The sequence below is a fragment of the Bison bison genome, unplaced genomic scaffold (assembly GCF_000754665.1).
Source record: "Bison bison bison isolate TAMUID 2011002044 unplaced genomic scaffold, Bison_UMD1.0 scf7180017864093, whole genome shotgun sequence".
NCBI lineage: Eukaryota > Metazoa > Chordata > Mammalia > Artiodactyla > Bovidae > Bison > Bison bison.
The window spans coordinates 1,168,589-1,194,054 of NW_011494665.1; the positions used below are offsets into that span (position 1 = coordinate 1,168,589).

Consider the following 25,466-nt stretch of genomic DNA (forward strand, 5'->3'; position numbering starts at 1 on the left):
GTCAAGACCCCCAAGGACAAGGAGGAAATTGTGATCTGCGACCGAGCCTCGGTCAAAGAGGTAATAAGGGTGGCGGGGGTGGGGGTGAGCGCGGAGGAGGGGTCTGCGAAGAGGAGGGTGGCTCTGAGACTGTCGGGCGTGCGGGAGGGCCGGGGAGTGGAGGGCGGGAGCCCAGCAGGCACTCGGAGGAGCAGGAGGGTAGGGCAGGCGGGTAGGGGGCATCCTGCGAGGGCGATTTAGGGGAGCGTGGCGCGTGCTGGGGAAGGGAGGCCGGGGTTTGCCTTGTGGCCTGGGCTGGGGGCGTGGTGGAGAGTGGGAAGAGGACACCTTGCACTGGGCAGGGGGGAGGACCCTAGGTTTGAGGGGAGTGTTCGCCCCGGTTACTGGTCGGGATTCGAGGCGCAGAGGCAGAGTGGGGGCCGGGCCAGGTGCTGAGCCCGGAGAGTGGGCGGCGGGGCGCAGGTTGGGGGGAACTCTGGGCGCCTACTGTGCGACTCAGAGAACGCCCAGAATTCTGACGCCTGGTTGGTGGGGGGAGGATTTCCCTCTGCCTGGATCTTTCCTACTCTTTCAAATTAGAGTGGATACATTTGATTCTCATCCCCTCTGGGATTTACACAGTGTGCAGTAGGTGCTTAGTAAAATATGTTGAATGAGTGAATGAGGGAATATTGCCTGTGTTCACCACCTCCCTGTGGCTGCTCCAGAATTTCACAGAGGCGGGGCTTAAGATAGGCGTCTGATTGGAAGGGAGGGGTCTGGAAGCTGCCTTTGCTTAGCAAGTGCACCCTCTACTTAAGAGTGTGTGTTTGATTTGCTTGGGTTGATGGGGGGCGGGGACGGTGTGTGTGATAGGTTTGGGGAGTCTAACTCTCCCCAGCCAGCCTTTGTTGCCATCATTGCCCCTCCCCCTGACCTTATAAAATGACCACATTCCGTAATTTAAATAATTTTTGCCTGCAAAGCTGAATTTGAAATCAGCTCTAATTGAGAGCTCCCGCCACCCCGCAGCATACATTTGGTTAAGAGGAGCCTGGGCTTTGATGTCAAGACCTGAGTTCCAGTTTGCCCAGGGCAAGTTATCTAACTGCTCTAATCCTCAATTTTCTGGTCTCTGAAATGGAGATAATAATTAACATGTGTAGTTAGTGCTGTTATAAATAACTGGGACTTATTTGTTGTAGTTGTTACAAGAAAACTGGGAATAAAGAGAGGAAAGAGACTTGAAGTCTGAAGAGAGAAGGCTGAGGGGAAACAGGGTTGGGCCAAGGAGTTTCCATGAGAGAACTGCCCAGGTAGTACCCTCAGGGGGAACTTGGGACTGAAGAGGGAGTGGACAGAAGCAGGGCTTGGGAGGGTGAGAGACCCTGGAGTATTGCTGAGAGGAGCCTCTCACTGGTCCAGCTCCCTTGGTTAAGAAAGGAGCAGCTTAATTTCAGCTGGAGGGATGGAGTCAAGACTGCTGAAAGGACTTCCCACGACTAGAGGTGGGAGCAAGGGAATGCAGAAGCTTTGAAGGAGAGGCAGGGTCCCTGGTTGGTGGAGCCCAGGCAGCCTCCACAGTGACCTTTGCCTCTTGATCACAGTTTAAAGAGGAAATCTCCCGGAGATTTAAGGCACAGCAGGATCAGCTGGTCCTGATCTTCGCAGGCAAGATCCTCAAGGATGGGGACACACTGAACCAGCATGGGATCAAGGATGGGCTCACTGTTCATCTGGTCATCAAGACCCCTCAGAAGTAAGTTCAGGAGAGGAGCAGGTCCAGCTTCAGATTGGGCTTTCTTTGTTTCTCCCCATCTGACACTTTCTCACCCATTGTTCAAGCATATGTCTGTGGAAGGTCTGTGGAATGCCAAGACCCAGGAAGGTGGCTCTTCGATGGGCTGCCAGAAGGCCTTGTGATCGGACCTGCAGGGCTAGGGAACTTGACTTACCTCGCCTTAAATGACCTGGAGATAGAGGATACTGGCTCCTTTCTCCCTCTGCCCAATTTCCTGACTGCCCCCGGCATCACCCTGCCCCAGCCTCAGGGTTACCTCAGAGGTGGCTTGGTCTAGGGCTGTAGCTGCGCAGCACAGGTAGAAATCATGGTCTTCCCTTTTGTGTCCACTTCAATGAGGATTTTTCTTTCTTTCTCAGGGTTCAAGATCCAGCTACTGCCACTGCTTCTTCCCCTTCCACCCCAGACCCAGCCTCAGCCCCCTCCACCACCCCTGCTTCACCTGCCACGTCTGCCCAGCCCTCCACTTCTGGAAGTGCCACTTCAGATACAGGCAGTGGAAGCCGAAGGGGCAGTGGAGGGGGTACCTCCCCAGGGACTGGGGAGGGACCTCCCAGTGCCACTGCATCCATACTCTGTAAGCCTTTAGGGAGGAAGGCACCACACTGTTATAGTCTATAGAGTGGGAGAGAGGCCAAGAAGAGGGGAATGTTGATCCCTGCTCCTGATCTGATGGGGATTGGGGCCCCTGAACATAGGGTTCCAGACACTGGTGCTTGAGCCAAGTTGGGAGGAAACCAATCTGCAAGGGCTTCCCAGAAGAGGGGAGCATGGTGAAATATTAAGGGTGAAGGGAGAAATGGGGCTGGGGATGTGGAAAACCGAGGGTATTGGAGTTTGGGAAAAAGGTGGGCCCAACAGTATCCAGTTGGAGAATATTTATTTGCTCATTCAGGATGCCGTCACTGATTGCCCTCTCTGGGTTCAGTACCGTGCCTGCCTGTCAGCCTTGGCCATCAAAGAGGTCTCAGTCTAGTAGGCTCCCATCTCTTTGCCAGCAACAGATCAGGGCTGGGTCTGTGGAAATGATTGAGAAAGGGAGATGTGAGAAGCAGAGGGGGCCCATCCTGGTTCCTTCAGGTGATTTCAGTGGCTCTGGCCAGGTAGAAGAGTCTTGGGACAAACTGACCCTGCTCCCCTCCCGCACAGCTGGCTTTGGGGGCATCCTGGGCTTGGGCAGCCTGGGCTTGGGCTCTGCCAACTTCATGGAGCTGCAGCAGCAGATGCAGAGGCAGCTGATGTCCAATCCTGAGATGCTGTCGCAGATCATGGAGAACCCCCTGGTCCAGGACATGATGTCTAACCCCGACCTGATGCGCCACATGATCATGGCCAACCCCCAGATGCAGCAGCTGATGGAGCGGAACCCTGAGATCAGTCACATGCTCAACAACCCTGAGCTTATGAGGCAGGTGGGTCTGAGAGAAGGTTGGGGGGGCATGGAGGACCCCGGGCACCCAGCTGTACCCTGTCTTACCATTTCCTACCTTGTCCTACCTTGATATGTTCATTCATTCAACAGCCACGTTTTGAGCACTGGGGGTACAGTGATGAAAAGACATAGGCCTAGCTCTCTAGGAACTACTTCTTTTTTCTTTTATTTTTAGATTTGTTTTATTTATTTATTTGTTTTTGGCCGTGCTGGGTCTTTGTTGCCGCGTGGGCTTTCTCTAGTTGCTGCCAGTGGGGGCTGCTCTTTGTTGTGGTCTTCTCATTGCGGTGGCTTCTCTTGTTGCAGAGCACAGGCTCTAGGGCACACGGGCTTCAGTAGTTGTAGCTTGTGGGCTTGGTAGTTGCTGCTCTTGGGCTCTAGAGCTCAGGCTCAGTAATAGTGGTGCACAGGCTTAGTTGCTCCATGGCATGTGGGACATTCCCAGACCAGGGATCAAACCTGTGTCCTCTCCGTTGGCAGGTGGATTCTTAACCACTGGACCACCAGGGAAGCCCCCCAGGAACTTCTGGTCTCAAAGGGAAGTGGGACAAGTAAGAAGGCATTTATAGTACAGCGTGGATAGTAGTATCATAGAGATGGTCACAGGATCCCTTAGGAGCACACAGAAGGGCTCCTGACCCTACCCTGGGGCTCAGAGGGGGCCATAAAGGAAGTATTGCCCAAACAGAGACCCAAAAGAGGAAGAATGAACCAGAGGGAAAAAGAAGAGTATTCAGGGCTAAGGGAGAGCAAGCACAAAGGCCTGGGAATGAAAAGTAGGATTGGAGACCTTTGTGGCTGGGCAGGGCCAGGTGGATAAGGGAGGGTTAGGTGAGTGAGGAAGACCCAGGCAAGGGGGTCTGGTGTTGGTCTTCGGGAGCTCCGTCTTGTGGCCACCCACTAGGGGATGAGGGTAGATGATCTTAGCAGAACTGTGGACGCTAGTGCTGGACTCACCAGAAGGTAAGTCCCAGAAGGGCAAGACTTTGCAAATGTTTTGTTCACTGCCTAGAACAGTGCATAGTGTATAGCTACCACTGGTGTATAGTTACCACTCAATAAGTACTTAGTAAATGAATGACTTGTGGAATAAGAGATCAGAGGCTTATCATAGACATAAAAGTGTCTTAGAAGAGGCATGTATGGAGCAGATTTAGGAAGAAGGACAGGGAAAGCTTTCCAATGGATGAGAACAAGAAGCTGCTGTACTCACTGTCCCCTCGTTATTGAGAGTGAGACATTGGCTCCCAAGAGAAAGCCCTCATCCTATTTCTCAAGATTCAGTGAGGCCAAAGACCTGTAGTGAGATCCAGAAGGTGTTGGAAGCATCGTCCCAGCTTGAATCCTTTCCCCCCACCAATTTGTGGTCATTTATCAGAAGCCGTAATCTAGTCTTGGTCAGACAGACCAACCTGGCCTTGAACCCTGTCTCCACCGCTAACTGACTGTGGGTACTAGGCAGTGAGTCTCTGAGCCTATTTTCTTATCTGCTAAATAGGGACAGAAAAACATACTTGGGATAGTTATCATGGGGATTAAATGACTTGAATTCTGTAAATTACTTAGCTCAGTGCCTGTATGTAGTAACTGTTCAATAGATGTTAATTTTCTCTCTTGCTTTCTCCCTTTTCTCATGTACTTTCTTTCTTTTTTTTAATATTTATTTAGTTTACTTACTTGGCTGTGCCTAGTCTTCATGCAGGATCTTTAGTTGTGGCATGTGGGATCTAGCTCCCTGACTAGAAATCAAACCCAGGGCCCCTTGAACTGGGAGCTCAGAGTCTTAGCCACTGGACCACAAGGGAAGTCCCTCTCATGTCCTTTCTTATTGAACTTCCTTGTGTTCCCTGATACTTCTGCAGATCCCCTGAACCTGAGAGAGGAAAGCTGCTGCCCTCACCCCATCTGGGATCATTATACCCCCAAAAGTCAACCAGAATACCCACAGAGAGGCAGGGTTGGAGCCAAGATGACAATAGAGAAAGGAAATCCAGTTCACCCTCCTCCCAGCCACTCTGGGTCAGTTCCTGGGCCCGGGACCCTAGTCCTGGTCCCCCTTTTCAAGGCCCAGTCTTTTTCAAGCTTGGTGACGCCCTGGTTCCAGAGTCATTCTCTCTCTTTTCCTTTTCCACCAGACAATGGAGCTTGCTCGAAATCCAGCCATGATGCAGGAGATGATGCGGAACCAGGACCGAGCTCTAAGCAACCTGGAGAGCATCCCTGGAGGGTACAATGCCCTCCGCCGCATGTACACAGACATCCAGGAGCCCATGTTCAGTGCTGCCAGGGAGCAGGTGGGGCCAGGGGCTGGGCTGTGGGAGGGCAGTCTGAACGCAGGAGCACCCAGCCCAGACCCAGGCAAGCCTGAGGTGCTATCTGCTCCTCTTTCCTTCCCTAGTGCCCTGAGGGTAGGCCTTGGCTTGAAGGTGGTTTTCACAGGGCACAGCCGGGGATGGTCCATCTCGGCATGGGACTGAAGCCCTGGGGCAGAAGACAGCAGGGGTCCCTAGGAAGTGGGGGCAGTGCAGTATCCAAGGGCTTTGACATTGTTCTGGCAGACTTCTTGCACGGGCTCAAAGGTTGTGGGGCAGGCCTGAGGTCAAAGAGCCCACCCTTCCACAGTGTGTCTCAAGTGTGGTCCACAGATCACCTGCATCAGAAGCACCTGGGGTGCTTGTTAATCATGAGATTCCTGGTTCCCATCTTTGAGATACTTATTGAATCAATCTCTGGAATTAAGCGTTGGGAATATGTGCTTTCAAAAATGCTTTGTGAATTTTTTTCAAATATACAAAAAGTACAGCATTCTCTCATATTAAAGTTTAATTTACACTAAATACATTATGCATTTACCTGTTTCAAAACTCAGAAGTTACACAAAGTAAACAGAAGGATATTTAAAAAGAGTGGAAAGGTATCCAAGCTTAATAAAAGTATACAAAAGAGATCCTTCTATTTCCATCTCCCAGCCCTCTCTTTTCTATCCCGGAGTTAATGAGTATTTTTAGTATTTTGTGTGTTTTCCTAGATATCTTTAACATTGGCAAATAAGATATTACACATGGAATTGCAGCCGTCACATGCCCCTCCCCCATCCTATGCCTCTCTTTCCCTCTCGGAGTCACTACCACCCTGAAGTCGGTGTTTGTCGTTTTGATTCTTTTATTATCTATGTATGTATCCATAAATAATCTGTGGCATCATTTTGCATATTTTTTCAACCTATGGAAGTGATATGCTGTTTGTATAATTTTAGACTTGCTTTTTAAAAACATCTAGAAATGTTTCATTTGAAGAATAATATAGTTGCAGAAAGGTGCACATATCCTAAGTGTTTGGCTTGATGGATTTTCACAAACTGAACAGTCTGTCCCCACAACCAGCACCCAGGTAGGAGAGTGGGACCTCACAATACTTTTTCCTTGTGGAAAGGAAAAAGCACCATGTCCTGAGCAGTCCATGCCATCCCAGCAGATTTCTTGTTCATGGCATTGCTAGTGGTAGTGTTATTCGCTCAGTTGTGTCTGACTCTTTGTGACCCCATGGACTGTAACTTGCCAGGGTCCTCTGTCCATGGGATTCTCCAGGCAAGAATACTGGAGTGGGTTGCCATTCCCTTCTCCAGAGGATCTTCCAGACCCAGGGATCAAACCCAGGTCTCCTGTGCTGCAGGCAGATTAGTGTGCACCTTGCTGGCTCGGTTCCTATAATGATACCACGTTGTCTTAATTAAGCCTAGGCATCAGGTAGGGTGACTCTCCCCTCCCCACTGCAGCTTATTCTTCACCGTCATCTTGATGATTATTGCCATTGCTCTTTCAAACTTTAGAAAGTGCTTATAGAAATTGAAAGAAAGTGCTTCTGAAGATTACCTGTGGGTTTTTAGTTTATTTAAGTTTTATTTTACTAAAGTATTTAATTTAAAATGTATATCAAAGTAATGCATGTACCTGGTTAAAAAAAAAATTCAAGTAGTTGAGCAAGGCTTAGACCAAGCCCTCAGCTAATTCTGATACACTTTAAGGTGTGGGAACCACTGGCTCAGCTAAAAGAACAGCGTTTGGCAACAGCAAGCCTGCGTCCAAACACCCGCCCCACCATTCTTCAGTGGTGTGGTTTTAAGCGAGTTGCTTCAGCCTCCCTGAGTTTTCTGCTGCCTCATTTTCAAAATGGAGACAATGTATTATAGCATTGTCCTCAATCATTTTGGTCTCTGGATCCCTTTATTTATTTATTAAAAAAAATTTTTTTTTTTTGCCTTACTGCACAGCATGTGGGAGGGATCTAGTTCCCTCACCAAGGATCAAACCCGCACCCCTTGCAGTGGAAGCCTGGAGACCAAACTAGATTACTAGGGAATTCCACTCTGGACCCCTTTATATAGTTAGGACCCCAAGGAGGTTTTGTTTTTGTGGGTTAGGTCTATTGATATTCACTGAATCTGAAATTAAAACTGAGAATTTAAATAAATATTTATGAACTCATTTAAAAATAACAATAAACCCATTGCACATTAATATAACCAGCATGCTCTTTTAAAAAATAACTTTATCTCCCAAAACAAAACTTTAGAGGAAAGAATGGCCTTGTTTGACATTTTTGCAGATCTCAGATCAGATCTGCTTCTGTATTCAGTCCATTGCATTGTCACATGTTATGTAGCCTTTGGAAAACACCCCTGAATACTTATGAGAGAATGAGAGTGAAAAAGGCAAATAATGTCTTAGGGTTATAAAAATTGTTTTTAAACCTTGCAGAGGTCCTAGGACCACACTTTGAGAACTGGTGTATTAGAGGGATATTATAAGCATTAGAATGAATGGGTCAGGCACATAGTAGGTGCTCAATAAATGGCCGTTGTTATCACTTTTGGGAGTTCTGGCAAAGAGATTCAGGCCTTAGGGTGTACTGGGAAGAGCAAAGCAGGACCCAGAACTAGCTGGGGTTGGGTGCTAGGCAAGTTAGCAGAACAGGAAATCTGCAATGATGACAAAGACTGAAACTGTGGTACACGTTCCCTGGCCTGCAAACGCTATTATCTGAACAGGCATCTGGTAGGGCAAAGGAACCACAGCTCAGAGCAGGAGCTGGCCCCCTGTTTGAATAAACAGGAAAAGTAACTGGATATGAAACTCCCTGGTGCGGTGGGGCTGAGGCTGCTCAGGTACCTCCTGCATGGGTAAGGCCTGCCTGGGGACAGGAGAGGGAGGCTGAGCAAGGGGAAGAGGCCTGGGCTCCCTCAGCCATCACATGCCTCAGACAGAGCTCTTTCCTGGCTATCAGCGGGTCCAGAGGGAGGAGATTCAGATGCAGGCTCGGGTGTCCCCTTGGGCAGCCCATCATGTAGTGGGGTGCAGACCCTGAGACAATCCTGGGTAACATCCTAGGAGGCCTGATGCTAGGGGGTACTGTTTAGCTGAAACAGCCAGTCTAAGAAGATGGGGGTGGGGAGGAGAAAGAAGAGATTACATGGAGGAAGCAACAGAGGACAAGACCTAGGGAAGGGTGCTCAGCCAGAAGCGTGCCCCTCTGAGGGGCTCCACGTGATGTTCCTGGATGGGCAGAATGCCACATGGGGGATCTGGAGGTGAGGAAGAAGGTTCAGCGGAGTTAGACTTGGACTGAGGTGGCTGGAAAAGGGAGAGCTGAAGGCAAATAGGGGTTGGAGTAGTCAGCTCCCATCAAGCCAATAGTTACGTATTGAGCACCTACTAGTGTCAGGGGCCAGGTGTGCAAAGGTCAATCTGACATTGTCTCTGCCCCTTAAGAGCTAAGGAAAACCAGTATCTCGCGGCACAGTAGGAAAGGTGTGTGTCAAGTACTATAGAGCACAGAGAAGACTAGAAACCAAATATTTAGAGCCACCAGGGGAGATGGGGATGTTTCCGGTGATCTGAGGGGTTCATTTATCCAGTCATTAGCATCAGCCAACTCCCACCTTGCAGGGTGAGGGTGAAGTCGGCCGTTGTGAGGCCAGAAATTGACATGAGGACCTCCACAGTTTTAGATCTCTCTCCCTTTCCTGGGGACCGGGAGGCTATTAGGTGAGAAGAAAGAAAGGGCCTAGCCCTTCTCCCTGATCTGTTTCAGTCCTTAACCCAAAACCTTTCCCTCCTCCCAGTTTGGCAACAACCCCTTCTCTTCCCTGGCCGGGAACTCCGACAGCTCATCCTCCCAGCCTCTGCGGACTGAGAATCGAGAGCCCCTCCCTAACCCCTGGAGCCCCTCGCCCCCCGCCTCCCAGGCCCCCGGGTCCGGTGGGGAGGGCGCCGGAGGATCAGGGGCCAGCCGGGTGCACCCAACGGTCTCCAATCCCTTTGGGATCAATGCGGCTAGCCTGGGGTCAGGTATGTCCTGGGGTGGGCGGAGCTGAGTGGGGTCACCAGGGCAGTCCCCTGCCCCAGGCCTGAAGGGGGTTCACACTGCTCCAGAGTACTGAAGACAGAGGTGAGACTGTATCAGAGCCGCAAACAGAGCTCTGTGGGCTGGAGTAGTGGCTTCAGCCCTCAGAGGGTGAGGCTTGGTTCTAGCCCTTTCCCAGTGTCCCCAAGAGCAACCTAAGTAAAGGCTCGTGAATAAACCAGGCCCCACTTTCTAAGCTCTTTCAACTCGGCTGGTATTATCCAGTGTCAATGGGTTAGACTGGGGATGAGGGTGTGTGAGAGGAATGAGGGACGGGTAGATGTGAGGCTGGGCGAGAGGGATATACAGAGCTGCCTTGTACAGAGTGTAGGTTATACGCTGTGCAACCCTGGGAGATGCCCCATTTATCAAGACTATGACTGTAATGGCCCTAGGGATGTCTGGTAGATGCCATGATTTCTCTGTACTCTGTGGAATATCTTGGTCGGGATAGTCCCTTCCCCTCTATATGCTTATTTCATAAATAAGGGACTTGAACCTGACCCATGGTTTCAGAATTATACTTCTGAGTCTTGAGGGATCTGGACCATTGCCAGGACGGGGGAAGACCACATGGGAAAGGCTCCAGGCCTTCTGCCCCAGCTCCAACCAGACCGTTGACATACTTGGTTTCCTAGTGAGATTTGGTTTGAGGAAAGGGTCTCTGCTGCTAGGACAAGTTTGAAAACCATTGATCTGGGTCATCTTTAGTCAAATCCTTTCCAACTCTAACATTATCTGACCTGTGGCAGGAACAGAGGGATAGGAATCAGACCCAGTTTGTAACCGGCTTGATCATAGCAGAGCAGATGGTGAGGGAGCCAGGCCAAAGCAGGGCAAGATGACCTCAGGGTCAAGAGAGACTTGGACCCACTCCCCGGGATGTGGGTGCCCACTTTACTGTTGCCTTTCTGAGTTTGGCAACCCCTCAGTGCCTGAAGTAAGGTAGATTGAAATCAGGCATCTGGTTTCCATTTGGACCCCTTTTCTCTTGTTTTGTTTTTTTTCCCTTCCTATCCTAGGGATGTTCAACAGCCCAGAAATGCAGGCCCTCCTCCAGCAGATCTCTGAGAACCCCCAGCTGATGCAGAACGTGATCTCAGCCCCCTACATGCGCAGCATGATGCAAACGCTTGCCCAGAACCCCGACTTTGCTGCTCAGGTATGGGACTGGCATGAGGGGGAGTGTGCTGGGGGCTGTGACTTGTGATGATCCAAATGCTCAAGAGCCAGACTGGGTTTCTGTATTGAGCTCTGCCACTTCCTAGCTGCATGAGCCAGGCAAGTTATTTATCCCCAGTTTCCTCATTGGTAAAATGGTAATAACAATAGTACCTGCCTTGGAGTTGTGAGGGTTAAGTGAGTTAATAACATAAAGTGCTTAGCACATGGCCTGGCACAGAGTAAGCCCTGTGTACTCAGAAATGTTCGCTATTATCATCCTCATCAGACTGGCTTCTGACTCTTGTCCTTGTCCAGAGTATAGTTCCAGTTCCTCTCACTGTCCCACCTAGGACTTCAGGATACTCTGAGATCCTTGGAAAAGCTGGCCCGGTTTCCTACAGTGGTGGGGTGCTGAGGGAGATGAGGCGGTGGGGGCATTGTGAGGGTGGGTAGGCCCAGGCCTCCCCCTGCTACCTTCACCCTGGCAGATGATGGTGAACGTGCCGCTCTTTGCGGGGAACCCCCAGCTGCAGGAGCAGCTCCGCCTGCAGCTCCCAGTCTTCCTGCAGCAGGTAAGTGAGGAGCCTAGATGGGTGGAGGTTGAGGGCCACCTGGGTAGACCCAGAGGCCCAGTGGGTGAAGCTTAAGGGAGGGGCCGTGCCTAGCTCTGGACTCAGGGTCTAGGCCGCCTCCCGTCTCCTGCCACCTCCTTTCCGTGTTGTTTCCCACCAGATGCAGAACCCAGAGTCACTCTCCATTCTCACCAATCCCCGAGCCATGCAGGCGCTGCTGCAGATCCAGCAGGGACTGCAGACCTTGCAGACCGAAGCCCCAGGGCTGGTACCCAGGTGAGGGGCGGGGGCAAGTGGGCAACAGGGATCTGGCTCCTCCTCCCCCTCAAGCCCTTTTCCTGCTGCTCTCAGCAGCCCTTGTGTCCCTGAGGATCTGTTTTCCTGTTCCTTCCAACTGCTTTTCCTGCTGGATCTCACGTTCCCACCCTTTTCTCAGAGGCCGTCTCCCCCTTCTCGGTCTCTCCTGCCTGCAGCCTTGGCTCTTTTGGGATGGCCCGGCCCCCAGCATCCTCTGCAGGCAGCAATGCCGGGTCTGCGCCCGAGGCGCCCACCTCCTCGCCAGCCCTCCCAGTCACGTCATCTCCAGCAGGGGCCTCCAGCGCTCAGCAGCAGCTCATGCAACAGATGATCCAGCTTCTGGCTGGAAGCGGAAGTTCACAGGTACGCAGGGCAGCGGACTGGTGCTAGGACCCTGCGGTGCTAAGGGTGGCAGTCAAATGGAAACAGCAGGCTTTGGAGTCAGCCAGACCTGGCTTTAGTTCCTGGTCTGCTACTTTCTAGCCTTAGGTAAGTAACTGATCTTCCATAAGTTTAGTTTCCACAGCTGTGACATGGAGATAGTAATAGCACTTACTGGGTCAGCTGAGTACTGGTCTATGTGCCTTGTATATTTGAGCTCACTTCCTTTACTCTTCACAGCAGCCTTCTTCTTACTCTTTCTGTGTTACAAAGGGGGGGAAGCTAAATCCCAGAGAGGTTAGGTGGCTTTCTCAGAGTCACAGAGTGAGTAAGTAATGAAGCTGAAATTCAAACCGAGGCATACTGGCTCCGGAATTTACACTTTAACCACTGTTTTACTACTTCTACTGTATCAGAGGACTCTTGATAATTAAAGCAGCCTCTGGGACGTCCCTGGCAGTCCAGTGGTTTAAGACTCCACATTTCCACTGCAGGGGGCACGGGTTCTATCCCTGGTCAGGGAACTAAGATCCCACATGCTATGTGGTGCGGCCAAAACAAAAATAAAAATGAATAAAGCAGCCTCTGTCTGTGAGACTGGAGAGGAGGATTCTGGGAGGAGAGGTGACCAGCCCTGGGCTACAAAGTCTTAGGCCTGGGGCTTGGGGGCAGAGCAGGGGATTACCTCAGGGAAGCCCCTTAACCTTTTTCCGACCTCTGTGACCTCTGGGGAAAGCCTTTCAACAGAAATGGAAGTGTGCCCAGCTCTGTGCGAGGCACTGAGAGGGCTGGGTGAAGGGTTCTCCAAGGCCCAGTCTAGCTGCATCTGGAGCCCAGTGTGGGTGTATCATGCTGAAAACATCACAGAGTGGCAAAGGGCTCCTGTACTGCGGGTTGGGCGCTCTCATTGCTGGGCTCCTTCCAACCCTGAGTCTTCTGTTCGTGATCTAGGCTATGGCTTCCTGAACATCCCTGGGGGAAAACGTTTCCAGGAGATGTGTTTTGGAGTGTCAAAAATGAAAAGCCTCCTCTTTTGTAAATAACTGTGTTTGTTGATGGGTTAAACACAATTAAACAGGTTCGTGTTTTCCGGGGGCCCTTCTCTGACCTTTAATGTGATCGTGTGTGTGACAGTTGCCAGGAGCAGGTTTGGAGATGGTATTTACTGACCACAGAACATTTGGCTTTTGGACTGCCTGTTAATATCTCCAGAGTGCTGATGGAAAGCAGTTAGGAATATCAGCTGATCTAGACCTATTTGTTACTTTGAAATTTCAAGAAAGATGCACCCCCCCTCCTTATGATGGCACAGCTGTTTAGTGATCTGGGACGCCAGCTCCCCTGGCCTCTGTTTGCTGGTCATCGACCCCTGCCCCATTGGTTGATTCTGAGGAGGACTTCGTCTCTCCATCATAAACCCTCGGAATCAGCTAGGCCCTCTGGGGTTGGTCCTGAGCCCACTTCACAAGGCTTGTCCCCTCCAGGTGCAGACGCCAGAAGTGAGATTTCAGCAGCAGCTGGAGCAGCTCAACTCCATGGGCTTCATCAATCATGAGGCCAACCTGCAGGCTCTCATCGCCACGGGAGGGGACATCAACGCAGCTATCGAGAGGCTCCTGGGCTCTCAGCTCTCCTAACCCCTCAGCCCGGGCCTCTTGCGTCTCCCCTCCCTTGATGCCCATGTTTGGCTCCTCTGTCAGCCTGGCCCTCTGCAGCTTGTCATCCCTTCTGCTCTTCTCCTTTGTTCTTTCCAGACAGCAGGGTGACTTTAGAGGGGTGGGCCCAGCCCTGCGGCTCTGAGAATTCCACTTTTACTTCACCTCTTGTAGAACTTTCTCTACTGGTCCTGCCTGCTTGAGCAGAGCTATTTAAACAGTTTTCAGTTTTTGCTGATCGGCCCCACCTCCTTACTCCACAACCATCTTTTGCAGCCTTCACACTTCTCAGTGGCAGTGCAGAGTTGAAGGAGGAACCCACTGTCTGCTTTATTAGAACAGGGTCTTCTGTCTCTACCACTAGGATTTTTCTTGTCTTATGATTACTTTTGGTAACTCTTCCTCCTCTCTTTCCCCTCATCCCCTCCCACCTCCAGCCTACCCAGCGCTAGACTTCCATCCTCTGAAGGAGGGGCAGGTGAAGCAGGCTGTGATTTTCCTCCTCACCCCATGTTCTGATCACTTTCAGGGGGTCTGTTGGGATTCCCAGTGGAAGGAAGATGCTTGTTCCCCCTGTCTGAAGGGAGACATGAGACGCGGCCCCCCTGGAGCAGGAGTTAACAAGCCCTGAAGTGAAGTTGCTCAGTCGTGTCCGACTCTTTGCGACCCCATGGACTGTAGCCTGCCAGGCTCCTCTGTCCATGGGATTCTCCAGGCAAGAATACTGGAGCGGGTTACCATTTCCTTTTCCAGGGGATCTTCCCGACCCAGGGATCAAACCCGGGTCTCCCGCATTGCAGGCAGACGCTTTAACCTAAGCCTTGGACCAGCCCAATAAGGGGATGAGGGAATGAGACTTTCTGGAGGAAGGGAATGGGAGAAACAGCGTGAGCAGAGGACTTGGAAGTTGGAATTGACAGGGAATGGAAACACTAATAGTTCTTTTAGTCCACAGAGTCTAGGCTTTGGCCTGGCAAAGGAGATTTAGAGATGGTAATGAAATTTGAGTTGAAGAAAAGGGTTCAGAGAAGCTAAACAGTATGGCTCACAAGGGATTATATTGGCTCCATTTCCTCAAACACACATGCTTCTGTACATTCACACACATTTCCATGAACCCAGGACCTGCCCGCATCTCCAGGTACCAGTGATTTAAGCCCCGCTCAGAAGACATGAAGAGGACTGGGGTCTGTCTCAGCAGTGAGGGTGTGTGTGGGTGGGTGGGTGCATGCACGCACGCGCACATGTGCATGTGAGTTGAGTGGGAGGGTGGATACCTTATTGATTTCTGGTTTAGAGTTTTATCCCACCAGACAGAAGTAGGCGGAAGGGCCTGTCTAGGTCAGGAATATATACACCCTGGAGAGCTAGGTCCCCTAGGCCTCTGGATGCCTGGGTAGTGTGGGGACCCCTTCTGAAGCTGTCAGGGCTGTGACTGGCACCCTTGATTACCCCTTCTCTTATTGCTTTTGGGGAATAGTGGGGGAGGAGTCTTTCTAGAACCCCTGGCCGCTCCTGCCCTTGAGTTTTCACTGTTTCCCTCCAGGCCAGAAAGTTCTATTTGAGGAAGGGAAGGAGAGGGCAGCAATGATGCCTTTGATCTGGAATTGGACTTTACTCTAGTGGAGCATAGGGGAGGCTCAGATCACCTCCTCTCTCTGCTACTTAGCCCAGCTGCTTGGAGGACCCGTTACGGAGGCAAGAGGAACTGAATTTTCTCCCAAGTGGGAAAGGGTCCCAAGCAATCCAGAGAGGATGTCTGTGTGGCTTTCCCTCCCTACCTCCCCCAACTCCTACACTGGCCTTTGTAAATAAATGATATGGTCTTTGTTGTGAGGGTGTCTTGGTGTTTGTTTCCTGGGGTAGAGGAGGCTGGCTGAAGACACTTCTTGGTTTTAGAGGGCTTTTGTAAAGCCGTATCCAGACCAGTGGTTAAGAATCTGCCTTACAATGCAGAGGAAGCGGGTTCCATTCCTGGTTGGGGAACTAAGATCCCACATGCTGCAGGCAACTAAGCCCACATGCTCCACAACTACTGAAGCCTGCTCGTTCTAGAGCCAAAGCGCCACAGCGAAAGATCCTGCATGATGCAAGGAAAGTCCCGTATGCTGCAACCAAGACCTAACACAACCAAATAAAATATTTAAAAGAAAGTGTTCAGAATCATTGAAGGTAAAGGGATAACTGATCATGCAGCTATCTGTAATCTGTGGTTTAGGAATGGAAAGGATTGTTCTCTTCCATTCCTCATTGCCAGACCATAAGTTATCAGGTCCCACCCCACCCACCACTCCCATAAGTCAGGGCTGGGAGAGGAATGTATGAAAAGTGCTAGGAATATGGCTAAGTCCTTGCTTCCATCCCCTGATCTCTTGGCAAGACTATCCTCTCCTTACCCCGGGTAAAAAGGTCAAAACAAACCCTTACATCCAGATTTTATGTAAGTGGAGTTTAGCAGTTATTAGTCTTAAGCTCTGAGGCTAAAATCTAGCTCTACAACTGCTGCTGCTGCTAAGTCTCTTCAGTTGTGTCTTACTCTGTGACCCTGTGGATGGTAGCCCACCAGGCTCCGCTGTCCATGGGCATTCTCCAGGCAAGGATACCGGAATGAGTTGCCATGCCCTCCTCCAGGGGATCTTCTCGACCCAGGGATCAAACCCACATCTCCATGTCTCCTGCCTTGGGAGGTGGATTCTTTACTGCTAGTACCAGCTGGAAATCCCTGCCCTACAACTAATCAGTGTGAGTCTAAGGAAGTCTTCATATGTCTACAGTTTTATCTTTTGTATAGTGAGGTTATGGGCTGGAGTTCTGTGATATCTGCAATAAAGCGAGTGGGAAGTTCCACTTCTAATAATGGTAGGCTGGATGTTTCAGACCAACCCTCAGAAATTTTAAATACGGAAAAGTATCAAAAATCAAAGGACTAACGAAGATTGACTGGGAATCCAGAGAGAAAAGAAGACTCCAGGGCTGCCTTTGCTCAGGGGGCTTTTCCAATTGGGAAAAGGCTTCTGAGAGGCTGTGCTATGCTTTTGAGGGCCTTGAAGGATGAGAGCTAGAGGAAGAAAAAAATCAGAATCTGGGATAGCTAAATATAGGGATGCTGGTAAAGATCCACCTAGACTAGGAACCCCTAAGGATGAATCAGAAGGAAACCAGTTGTATTCTGCCTCCTGGTGTGCCACCATTCTGGGTGGTCCAGAAACTCTCAAGTCTTGAACTTGGAGTAAGCTGATCCATATGTGTAGCATCTCCAGAGGCTTGGGAGAAGCAAGCAGAAATCTCAAGGAACTTAACACCAATCTAGACCTCAAAATTATTATAATTAATAATTTTTCAAATATGACATCAACCACAATGAGAATTAGTCAAGAGACTGAAGAAAGCAAATCTGAAATGACACCCTTAAAAGGAAATGAGAGGCAACAAATAGACAACTCCATGTAGCGGAGTTATGCAGAAATAAGTGTATGACAAGATAAAAGCAAGGCTTGCAAATTTCAGCAGAGACCTGACACTTACACAAACAGACATAGCACAATCGGAAAAGGACCAAATAGAAATTTTAGCTAGAAAAAAAAGAAAAAACAATTTTAGCTAGAAAAATAAGTGAAATTAAGATCTCAAGAGATGGGTTTAATAGCAGACTAGACATAGCTGAGGAGAGAATTGGTAGATTATAGAAACAGAATGAAACTTGAAAAGTAAGGATGGAAAATACAGAAGAGACACGAAGTTGGGCTAAATTATGTTTACCTGGAGTCCAAGGAGAGGAGAGAAACGGAAAAAAGCAACCTGAAGAAGTAATGTCAGAATTATGTACAATTGATGAAAGCCATCAATTCACAGATTCAGGAAATCCAGTGACTTAAACTCTGCAAAAAGGGGAAAGCAAAAAGAAAACATCCTAAAGAAACTAGGGAATAAAGATGGTTTATCCTCAGAGGAACAACAGACAACCGCTTATATCTCAACTGCAAAACTGGAAGGCAGAAGAGTGAAATGCCATCTTCCCTATGTTTAAAGAAGGTGGGAGCCCAGAGAAAACATCATTCAAAAAATGAAAACAAAACAAAGATATTTTCAGACAAACGAAAACAGCCCACAACCAGCAGTCTCACACTAAGGGAAATTCCAAAGGGTAATAATCTTTAGTCATAATAAAAAGGAAAAAAAAAAGGAAAAAAAATCATATAATGATGGGTGCATGCCAAAGGGATACAAGAGCCAACTGAAAGAGCTCCCGATGGCCAAAGCTAGAACAATTTAAGCAGCAAAACAAGTAAGTATAAAATAAATGCTCTTGCATCTGTACTGATACAAATAAATAATTGAATAAATAAATGAGTGAGAAGACACAAACCTGTGTAGAAAAATTACAAACAACGTATGTAAATATTCTGCCCTCAAGGAGAGGAACAGAATACCCATTCCTCACTTGTAGGCTGCACACGCCTACCTAACAGAGTATAGTGTGGAAAGGGCTGGGGTGGGGGGCATTAGAGTGGGGGGACACTACCTCAGTCAGGTGACCAGGGTCAGTGATAAAGCATGTTGAGAGTATGTACTCGTGAGATGATGTGAGGAAAGCTACATTTTACCTCTGTTCTCTTCCTCCTCCAAACTTATAACCTCAGTCCAATCATGAGAAAAACAAACATGTTCCAACTGGGGACATTCTATGAAATATCTATCCAGTACTCCTGGAAACTGTCAAGGTCATCAAAAACAAGGAAAGGCTGGAAAATTGTTACAACCAAGAGGAGCCTTAGGAGAAAGGAGTAAATGTAATGCCCTAATGTTCCAGGACAGGACCCTGGAACAGTAAAAGGATATTAAGTAAAACAAATAAACCTGAATAAAGTATAGACTTTAAGTTAATGATAATGTATCAGTAGTGGTTCATTAATTATAAAAATGTACCATAGTAATGTAAGATGATAATAATAGGGAAAACCAGGTGTGGGTATACAGGAACTCTTTTACTGTCTTTACAATCATTCTGTAAATCTAAAATTAGTCAAATTAAAAGTTTAAATAAGACAAAGCCAGACAGAATATACAAAATAGAACTTCCACACAATATGGCAGATTTAAACTTTAATATATAAGTAATTTTATTAAATGTAGATGTATTAAATGCTTCAATTAAAAGTCAAAGTTTGGGACTGGTGGTTCAGTGGTTGGGAATCTACCTTGCAATGCACGGGACTCAGGTTTATCCCTGGTTCAGGAACTAATATCCTGAATGCTAGTTGCTGTCTAGTCATTAAGTTGTGTCCAACTGTTGTGCCACCCCATGGACTGTAGACTGCCAGGCTCCTCTGTCCATGGGATTTTCCTGGCAAGAATACTGGAGTAGGTTGCCATTTCCTTCTCCAGGGGATCTTCCCAACCCAGAGATCAAACCCATGTCTCCTGCTTAGCAGGCAAATTTTTTACCACCCAGCCAACAGGGAAGACCATCCTGAATGCTATGTAGCAACTAAGTCTGCACAGCTGAAAAAAAAAAGAACTCAAAGACTGTCAGGTTGGATCAATAAAATAAAAATCTAACTACAAGGCCCTGAAGATCTTGTGAATGGATGCTCTGATGTGAGCCTGCAGGACAGCCCAAGCTACATCCTATCCTACATCTACTGGGGACACGGAGGCCAAGTCCAGAAGGCCCCAGGCTCACTGGTGGTCTCCTCTGCAGGGAGGGGAGGCACTGAGCCTGCCCTGACGCTGAGCAGGGGTCAAGACACCCCAAGGGCACTCACAGAGCCCATGGTGGGTAGCTCCCAAACCAGCTGCTTTGTGGGGAGGAGCAACCTTTTATCCCAGAGGCCTTGCCACCACCTGAGTCATAGCCTTCTTTGCAGAGTGATGGGGGAGGAGAGACAAGGCCCAGCCTCAAAGAGAGGCTGGTGTCCAAGAGAAGACACGTAAAGGTCTGGTTTTAATCACTCACCTTTATTTTTCTTTCTTTTTTAAATAATTTTATTTATTTATTGGCTGTGCTGGGTCTTCGCTGCTGTGCAGGCATTTTTCTGGTTCTGGTGAGTGGGGGCTACTCTTTGTTGTGATGTGCGGTGACTTCTGTGGAACACAGGCTTCAGTATTGCAGCATGTGGGTTCACTCTTGGGCTTAGTTGCTCTGCGGTATGTGGAATCCTCCAGGACCAGGGATCGAACAAGTGTCTCCTGCATTGGTAGGCAGGTTCTTTACCACTGAGCCACCAGGGAAGCCCAATCACTCACCTTTAAATGAAACATTCTGAATTCCTCAGTGGGTGGAGCTGGGGGTAAGGGAAACAATCTAAGTGTATCCTGACCATAAGACATTTATTGAACATAAGAAAATAGAAAAATTCAAAATAACAGTTTGGAAAAAGATAAACTGTATCAACACAAACCAGAAGAAAATTAGGATAGCTATATTGATAATAAACTAGCTAGAATTTCAGGCAGAAAGTAACACTTAAGAGTTAACTCATAAAGATGAAAGGTAACATTCACCAGAAAAATATATAACCATCTTAAATATTAATATTTATGCATCCAATAACATGGCCTTAATATATAAAAAGAAAAAAATTGAGAGCACTACAAAGAGAATTAGAAAAACTCCCAATCATAGATTTCAATATACCTATCTCTATAATTGATACAACAGGCAGGGAAAAAGTATCAGTGTTAATTAATTCTAAAAGTGAAAGTAAAAGTGAAGTTGCTCAGTCGTGTCCGACTCTTTGTGACCCCGTGGACTGTAGCCAATCAGGCTTCTCCGTCCATAGGATTCTCCAGGCAAGAAACTGGAGTGGGTTACCATTTTTTTCTCCAGGGTATCTTCCCGACCCAGGGATCGAACCCGGGTCTCTTGCATTGGAGGCAGACGCTTTAACCTCTGAGCCACTGATAGGGTTTTTTGGTTTATTGTTTGTTTTAATCCGTCGGTATCCCGGTATTGAGTTATAGTTTAATTGGTAGCATTTTTTTAAACTGATAACATTTTAAAGCTTTTTGATAGTAAGTAAAGTAACAGTGTGTTATATGTTGGACTGTGTCTCTCAAAAAGTCATATGTTAAAGTCGTAACCCTCAGTACCTCAGAATGTGACCGTACTTGGAAAGGGGGGGGTTGGGTCATTGCAGGTGAAATTGATTAAGATGAGGTCATACCAGGAGTAGGGCTTCCCCAGTGGCTCAGCAGTAAAGAATCGTCTGCAATGCAGGAGATGCAGGAGACTCGGGTTCAGTCCCTGGGTCAGGAAGATCCCCTGGAGGAGGAGCCAGAGTCGGACACAACTAAGTGACTAAGCACAGCACATACTGATACTAAAAATTACCAGCAAACCATCAGATGCTAGGGGAGAGGTATGGAACATATTCTTCCTCCAGCCTTCCAAAGAACAAATACTGCCAGCACCTTAGTCTCATACTTCTATCCTCCAGAACTGTGAGACAATAAATTTCTATTGTTAGAGCTCTCTGTTTTGTGGTACTTTTTTTAAGGCAACCCTAGCAAAAAAAAATACCGGGTGCATCTTATTTTCAATGAAAAGCAATCCGTATAATACTACATCCAATAAACTAGAATATACATGTATATACATATTTTCAAGCATACATGGAACATCTGCAAACACTGAACATATGCTGGGAATATAGCAATTTTCAATGAATTTTAAAGGATAGAAATAATACAAAATATCAAGACTTCCCTGGTGGTCCAGGGAAGTGACTGGTGTGTGGGTTCGATCCCTGGTCTGAGAACTAAGATCCCAACTGCTGCTCTGCCGAAAAATTATAAAATGATAATACAAAGTACAATCTCTAATCTTAATACAGTTTTTATAACTCAAGATTTTTGGAAATAATGAAATATACTACTAATTAAACCATCGGTCAAAAAGACATAACAATGTGAATTATTATACGATATTTAAATAATGACAAAAAATTACCTGTAAAAACTGATGGGATGGGCTTTCCTGGTGGCTCTGTGGTAATAAAAATTCTGCCTGCCAATGCAGGAGACATCAGTTTGATCCCTGATCTGGGAAAATCCCACATGCCTCAGAGCAATTAAACCCATGAGCTGCAAATATTGAGCCTGCGTTTTAGAGCTTGCAAGTTGCAGCTATTGAGCCCACACCCCAAAAGTACTAAAGCCTGCACACTCTAGGACCTTCAAGCCGCAACTAATGAGCCCCCATGCAGTAACCACCGCAGCCCACATGCCTAGAGCCCCTGCTCCACAGCAAGAGAAGTTATCGCAGCGAGACTGAGCATCGTAACCAGAGAGTAGCGTGTGTGCAGCAAGGAAGACTCGGTGCAAACAAAAATAAACAAGTATTGCAGTGTGCATATGTCATTTTTTAAAATTAAAAATAGAATTACATTATGGTCCAGCAATTCCACTTCTGTGTATATACCCCAAAGAACTGAAAGCAGGGTCTTAAAGAGGTATTTGTACACCTATGTTGGTAGCAGCATTATTCACAATAGCTAAGATGTGGAAGCAACCCAAGTGTCCACTGGTAGAGGAATGGATATACAAAATGCATATAAATGCATACAATGGGGAGCAGGGGCCCGGGGCTGCGGGCTCATAGACCATGGGCTCTGTGTCACGCCACCGGTTTGCAGGTGGCTGCACCAAGGCGCCAGAGGAGGCGCCCAAGGAGCCACAGGTACTCCACAGTGCTGGCTTCTATGAATGCTTCAGCGTGTGCTTGGCATTTGGCGTCCTGTCCATGACCCACCCGGGTAGGGGTCGCGATCAGCCCTGCAGTGGATGTCTCTGTGCACCAGAGCAAGCTGCACCTGGAGGGCTTCTGGCGCTTGAAGGAGGGCGAGGCTGTGGAGTTCACCTTTAAGAAGTCAGCCGAGGGCCTGGCCTCTATCCGAGTCACGGGCCCTGGTGTGCTGTTCTGTGTTGGGAGCGAAAGGCGACCCAAAGGAAAGAATATGCAGAAACACAGGTCAAAGGGAGAGATGTGCTACAATTGTGGAGGTCTAGACCATCATGCCGGAGAAGGCAATGGCACCCCACTCCAGTACTCTTGCCTGCAGAATCCCATGAACAGAGGAGCCTGGTAGGCTGCAGTCCATGGGGTCACTAGGAGTTGGACACGGCTGAGCAATTTCCCTTTCACTTTTCACTTTCATGCGTTGGAGAAGGAAATGGCAACCCACTCCAGTGTTCTTGCCTGGAGAATCCCAGGGACGGGGGAGCCTGGTTGGCTGCCATCTTTGGGGTCACACAGAGTCGGAAACGACTGAATCGACTTAGCAGCAGCAGCAGCAGCAGACCATCATGCCAAGAAATGCAACCTGTCACCCCAGTCCAACAAATGCCACTTCTGCTACAGCACCAATCATATGGTAGCCTCATGTCTGCTGAAGGCCCAGCAAGCTCCCAGCTCCCAGGGAAAGAAAGCCTACTTTCGGGAGGAGGAAGAAGAGAACCGTAGCCCTGCCACGTTCCCAGAGGCCCAGAATTGAGCCACAGTAGGTAGCAGCTATCCTTTCGTGATCAGAAAGTTTTGAGAAGCAGGCATCAATCGGCAGAGTGGAGTAAGTGGGGACAGGGTGGGTAGGGGGCAGCTGCACTGCCATGTATCTCAGGCCAGGGTGCAGAGCATCACCCCCTCTTCTCTCTTGGTGGGAGGAAGTCATGAAACGAAGGAACTCCAGTCACGCTCTCTCCAAACGCATGTGAGGGCTTTGGGGGTTAACCCTCCCTGCATGCTTTATCTGAGTCTGCACCCCCAGAGTCTCCAGCTTTTGAAAGTGGCCTGGATAGAGAATTTGTTTTACTCTTAAAGGAGATGGAATAATATTTCCCATGCCAGAGTGAAAAGATTAAGCATGAGACCAGATTGATGAACCCAACCCACAAGTCACTGCATTCTATGGGAGGAAATTTGTCAGCAGGGAGGCAGGGTTTTCCACATCTTGTCTTCTCATAACCCCCTCTTGGAATGGAGTGCTGAGAACTGTCCTAAGCAGTGGGTTGTGATGACAGGCGAAAGGGATGGTCTGAAGAAACAGCTGCAGTCCTGGTGCTTCTAAGCTTACTCCCACCCCATTCAGGACCAATACAATTTTATTTATTTGCTGCCCTTGGTGACTATGCCTTGGGTCCTTCTTTCTCCAGGATTCCAACCACACTAGTTCTTGGGGAATGACGTATCTTGTGTATTTTAACTATTTTTTCATGATACATAAATATTCTGGTTTTGTATTCTTGTATATTTTAATCTAAGACCCCATACCTGCACTGTGTTCTCAGGTATGTGAGCAATCTCAGGGGTGAGTTGGCAGGAGCTCTGGGTCTGCACGATAGGAATGCTTTTTGTTGCTCTATCACCAGAGAGAACAACTATTTGAAGTGTATAGCCTATTGAACTACCTCATTTTTGCCAGTTAGAGCTGGCTTTTATGCCAGATTCCCTGGTAGCTCAGCTGGTAAAGAATTCGCCTGCAGTGAGGGAGACCTGGGTTCAATTCCTGGGTGGGCAAGATCCCCTGGAAAAGGGAATGGCTACCCACTCCAGTATTCTGGCCTAGATAATTCCATGGACTGTATGGTCCATGGGGTCGAAAAGAGTCAGACAACAACTGAGTGACTTTCATTTTCACTTTCTGCTGTGGTGTCCTCTTGAAACCCCTCCATCTTCAATGTTTCATAAGAGACTAGGTTTTTACTGGGTTGCTGCATGACTTAGTCTTCTACTGAAAGATTGGAAATTGGTTTGAATAGGGAGAGGTGGTGCAGAGAGGTTAGGAAAGGCTGGGCCAGGTAAAAGCAGAGAGGGGAAGCTAAGATTAGGCAAAGGTCCTCTGTAGGTGTGATAAAGGATCCCATTCTAGACCTCTAATCCCAGGGCACAGGACTCACTTTACATATCAGATCCATCCTTCACTGGATTGGGTTAAACCTACCAGGCACAGCGGGCTTCTCTGGTGGCTCAGACAAGTAAAGTGTCTGTCTACAGTGTGGGAGATCCGGGTTCAAGCCCTGGGTTGGGAAGATCCCCTGGAGAAGGAAATGGCAATCCACTCCAGGACTATTGCCTGGAGAATCCCATGGGCAGAGGAGCCTGGGAGGCTGCAGTCCATGGGGTTGCAAAGAGTCAGATATGACTGAGCAACTTCACTTCACTTTACCAGGCACAGCAGGGTATATTGTATGTGTGTTTTTTTTTTTTAATAAAAAACGTGAGTTGGTAAAGATAGGTTTTAAGAGCAATGTCTCTGTACTCATTTTGAGCTGCCCAGGGTTGGATACATGAAGCAAGGACAAGATCCTTAACTTTATACAATTCTGGGCATTTCCTGCTTGTCTTCCAGGGAGACCATCAGCTATGGCTTCTTCGTGGTTCCCAGAGCCACGGTCCTGCCCTGCTGCAGAAGTGACTAGTGTCGTGGTGGCTAAAGGGAAAAAGGGAGTTTCATTTACATGCTGTGAGATCCCTGCAAACCTGCCTCATAGTGTTGTAAAGGGGCAAATGCAATAGCACGCATTGGGTGATGTGGGTCTGAGCCTGGGTTCTTGTCTCCCCCAACTGCTACTCCCCCTCTAGTTATAACATTTGTCTGGGCTTTGTAGGACCTCACAAGTAGCTGATTTGGCGATTGCTGGGTGGTATAGTTTGTGTAAATATAATGTGTTGGTCTTCTCCATGTTCTTTTAGAGTTTTATTGTTTACAAACTTCTTTCCATTTTGAGAAAAATAGCCAGAGCATCTTTGACAAAAGGTTTTGCCCCAGGCAAAAAGATCTGAAACA

The 25,466-nt window shown here is 48.3% G+C and overlaps 1 protein-coding gene and 1 pseudogene across 1 annotated transcript in view; both read left to right on the forward strand.

The window, feature by feature from the left end:
* Nucleotides 1-15,519, forward strand: part of UBQLN4 (ubiquilin 4) — a 16,489-nt gene extending 970 nt beyond the window's left edge. Inside the window, exons 2-12 of the mRNA XM_010838434.1 lie at nucleotides 7-60; nucleotides 1,587-1,738; nucleotides 2,140-2,357; nucleotides 2,930-3,192; nucleotides 5,348-5,506; nucleotides 9,334-9,559; nucleotides 10,637-10,776; nucleotides 11,267-11,350; nucleotides 11,511-11,626; nucleotides 11,824-12,010; nucleotides 13,513-15,519. Coding sequence (XP_010836736.1) covers nucleotides 7-60; nucleotides 1,587-1,738; nucleotides 2,140-2,357; nucleotides 2,930-3,192; nucleotides 5,348-5,506; nucleotides 9,334-9,559; nucleotides 10,637-10,776; nucleotides 11,267-11,350; nucleotides 11,511-11,626; nucleotides 11,824-12,010; nucleotides 13,513-13,665 — 1,752 coding nt within the window. The 3' untranslated portion in view covers nucleotides 13,666-15,519. The remainder of the gene's footprint in view (nucleotides 1-6; nucleotides 61-1,586; nucleotides 1,739-2,139; nucleotides 2,358-2,929; nucleotides 3,193-5,347; nucleotides 5,507-9,333; nucleotides 9,560-10,636; nucleotides 10,777-11,266; nucleotides 11,351-11,510; nucleotides 11,627-11,823; nucleotides 12,011-13,512) is intronic.
* A 6,769-nt stretch (nucleotides 15,520-22,288) lies between these two features.
* On the forward strand, nucleotides 22,289-23,177 carry LOC104987382 (annotated as a pseudogene).
* Nucleotides 23,178-25,466: the final 2,289 nt, after the last annotated feature.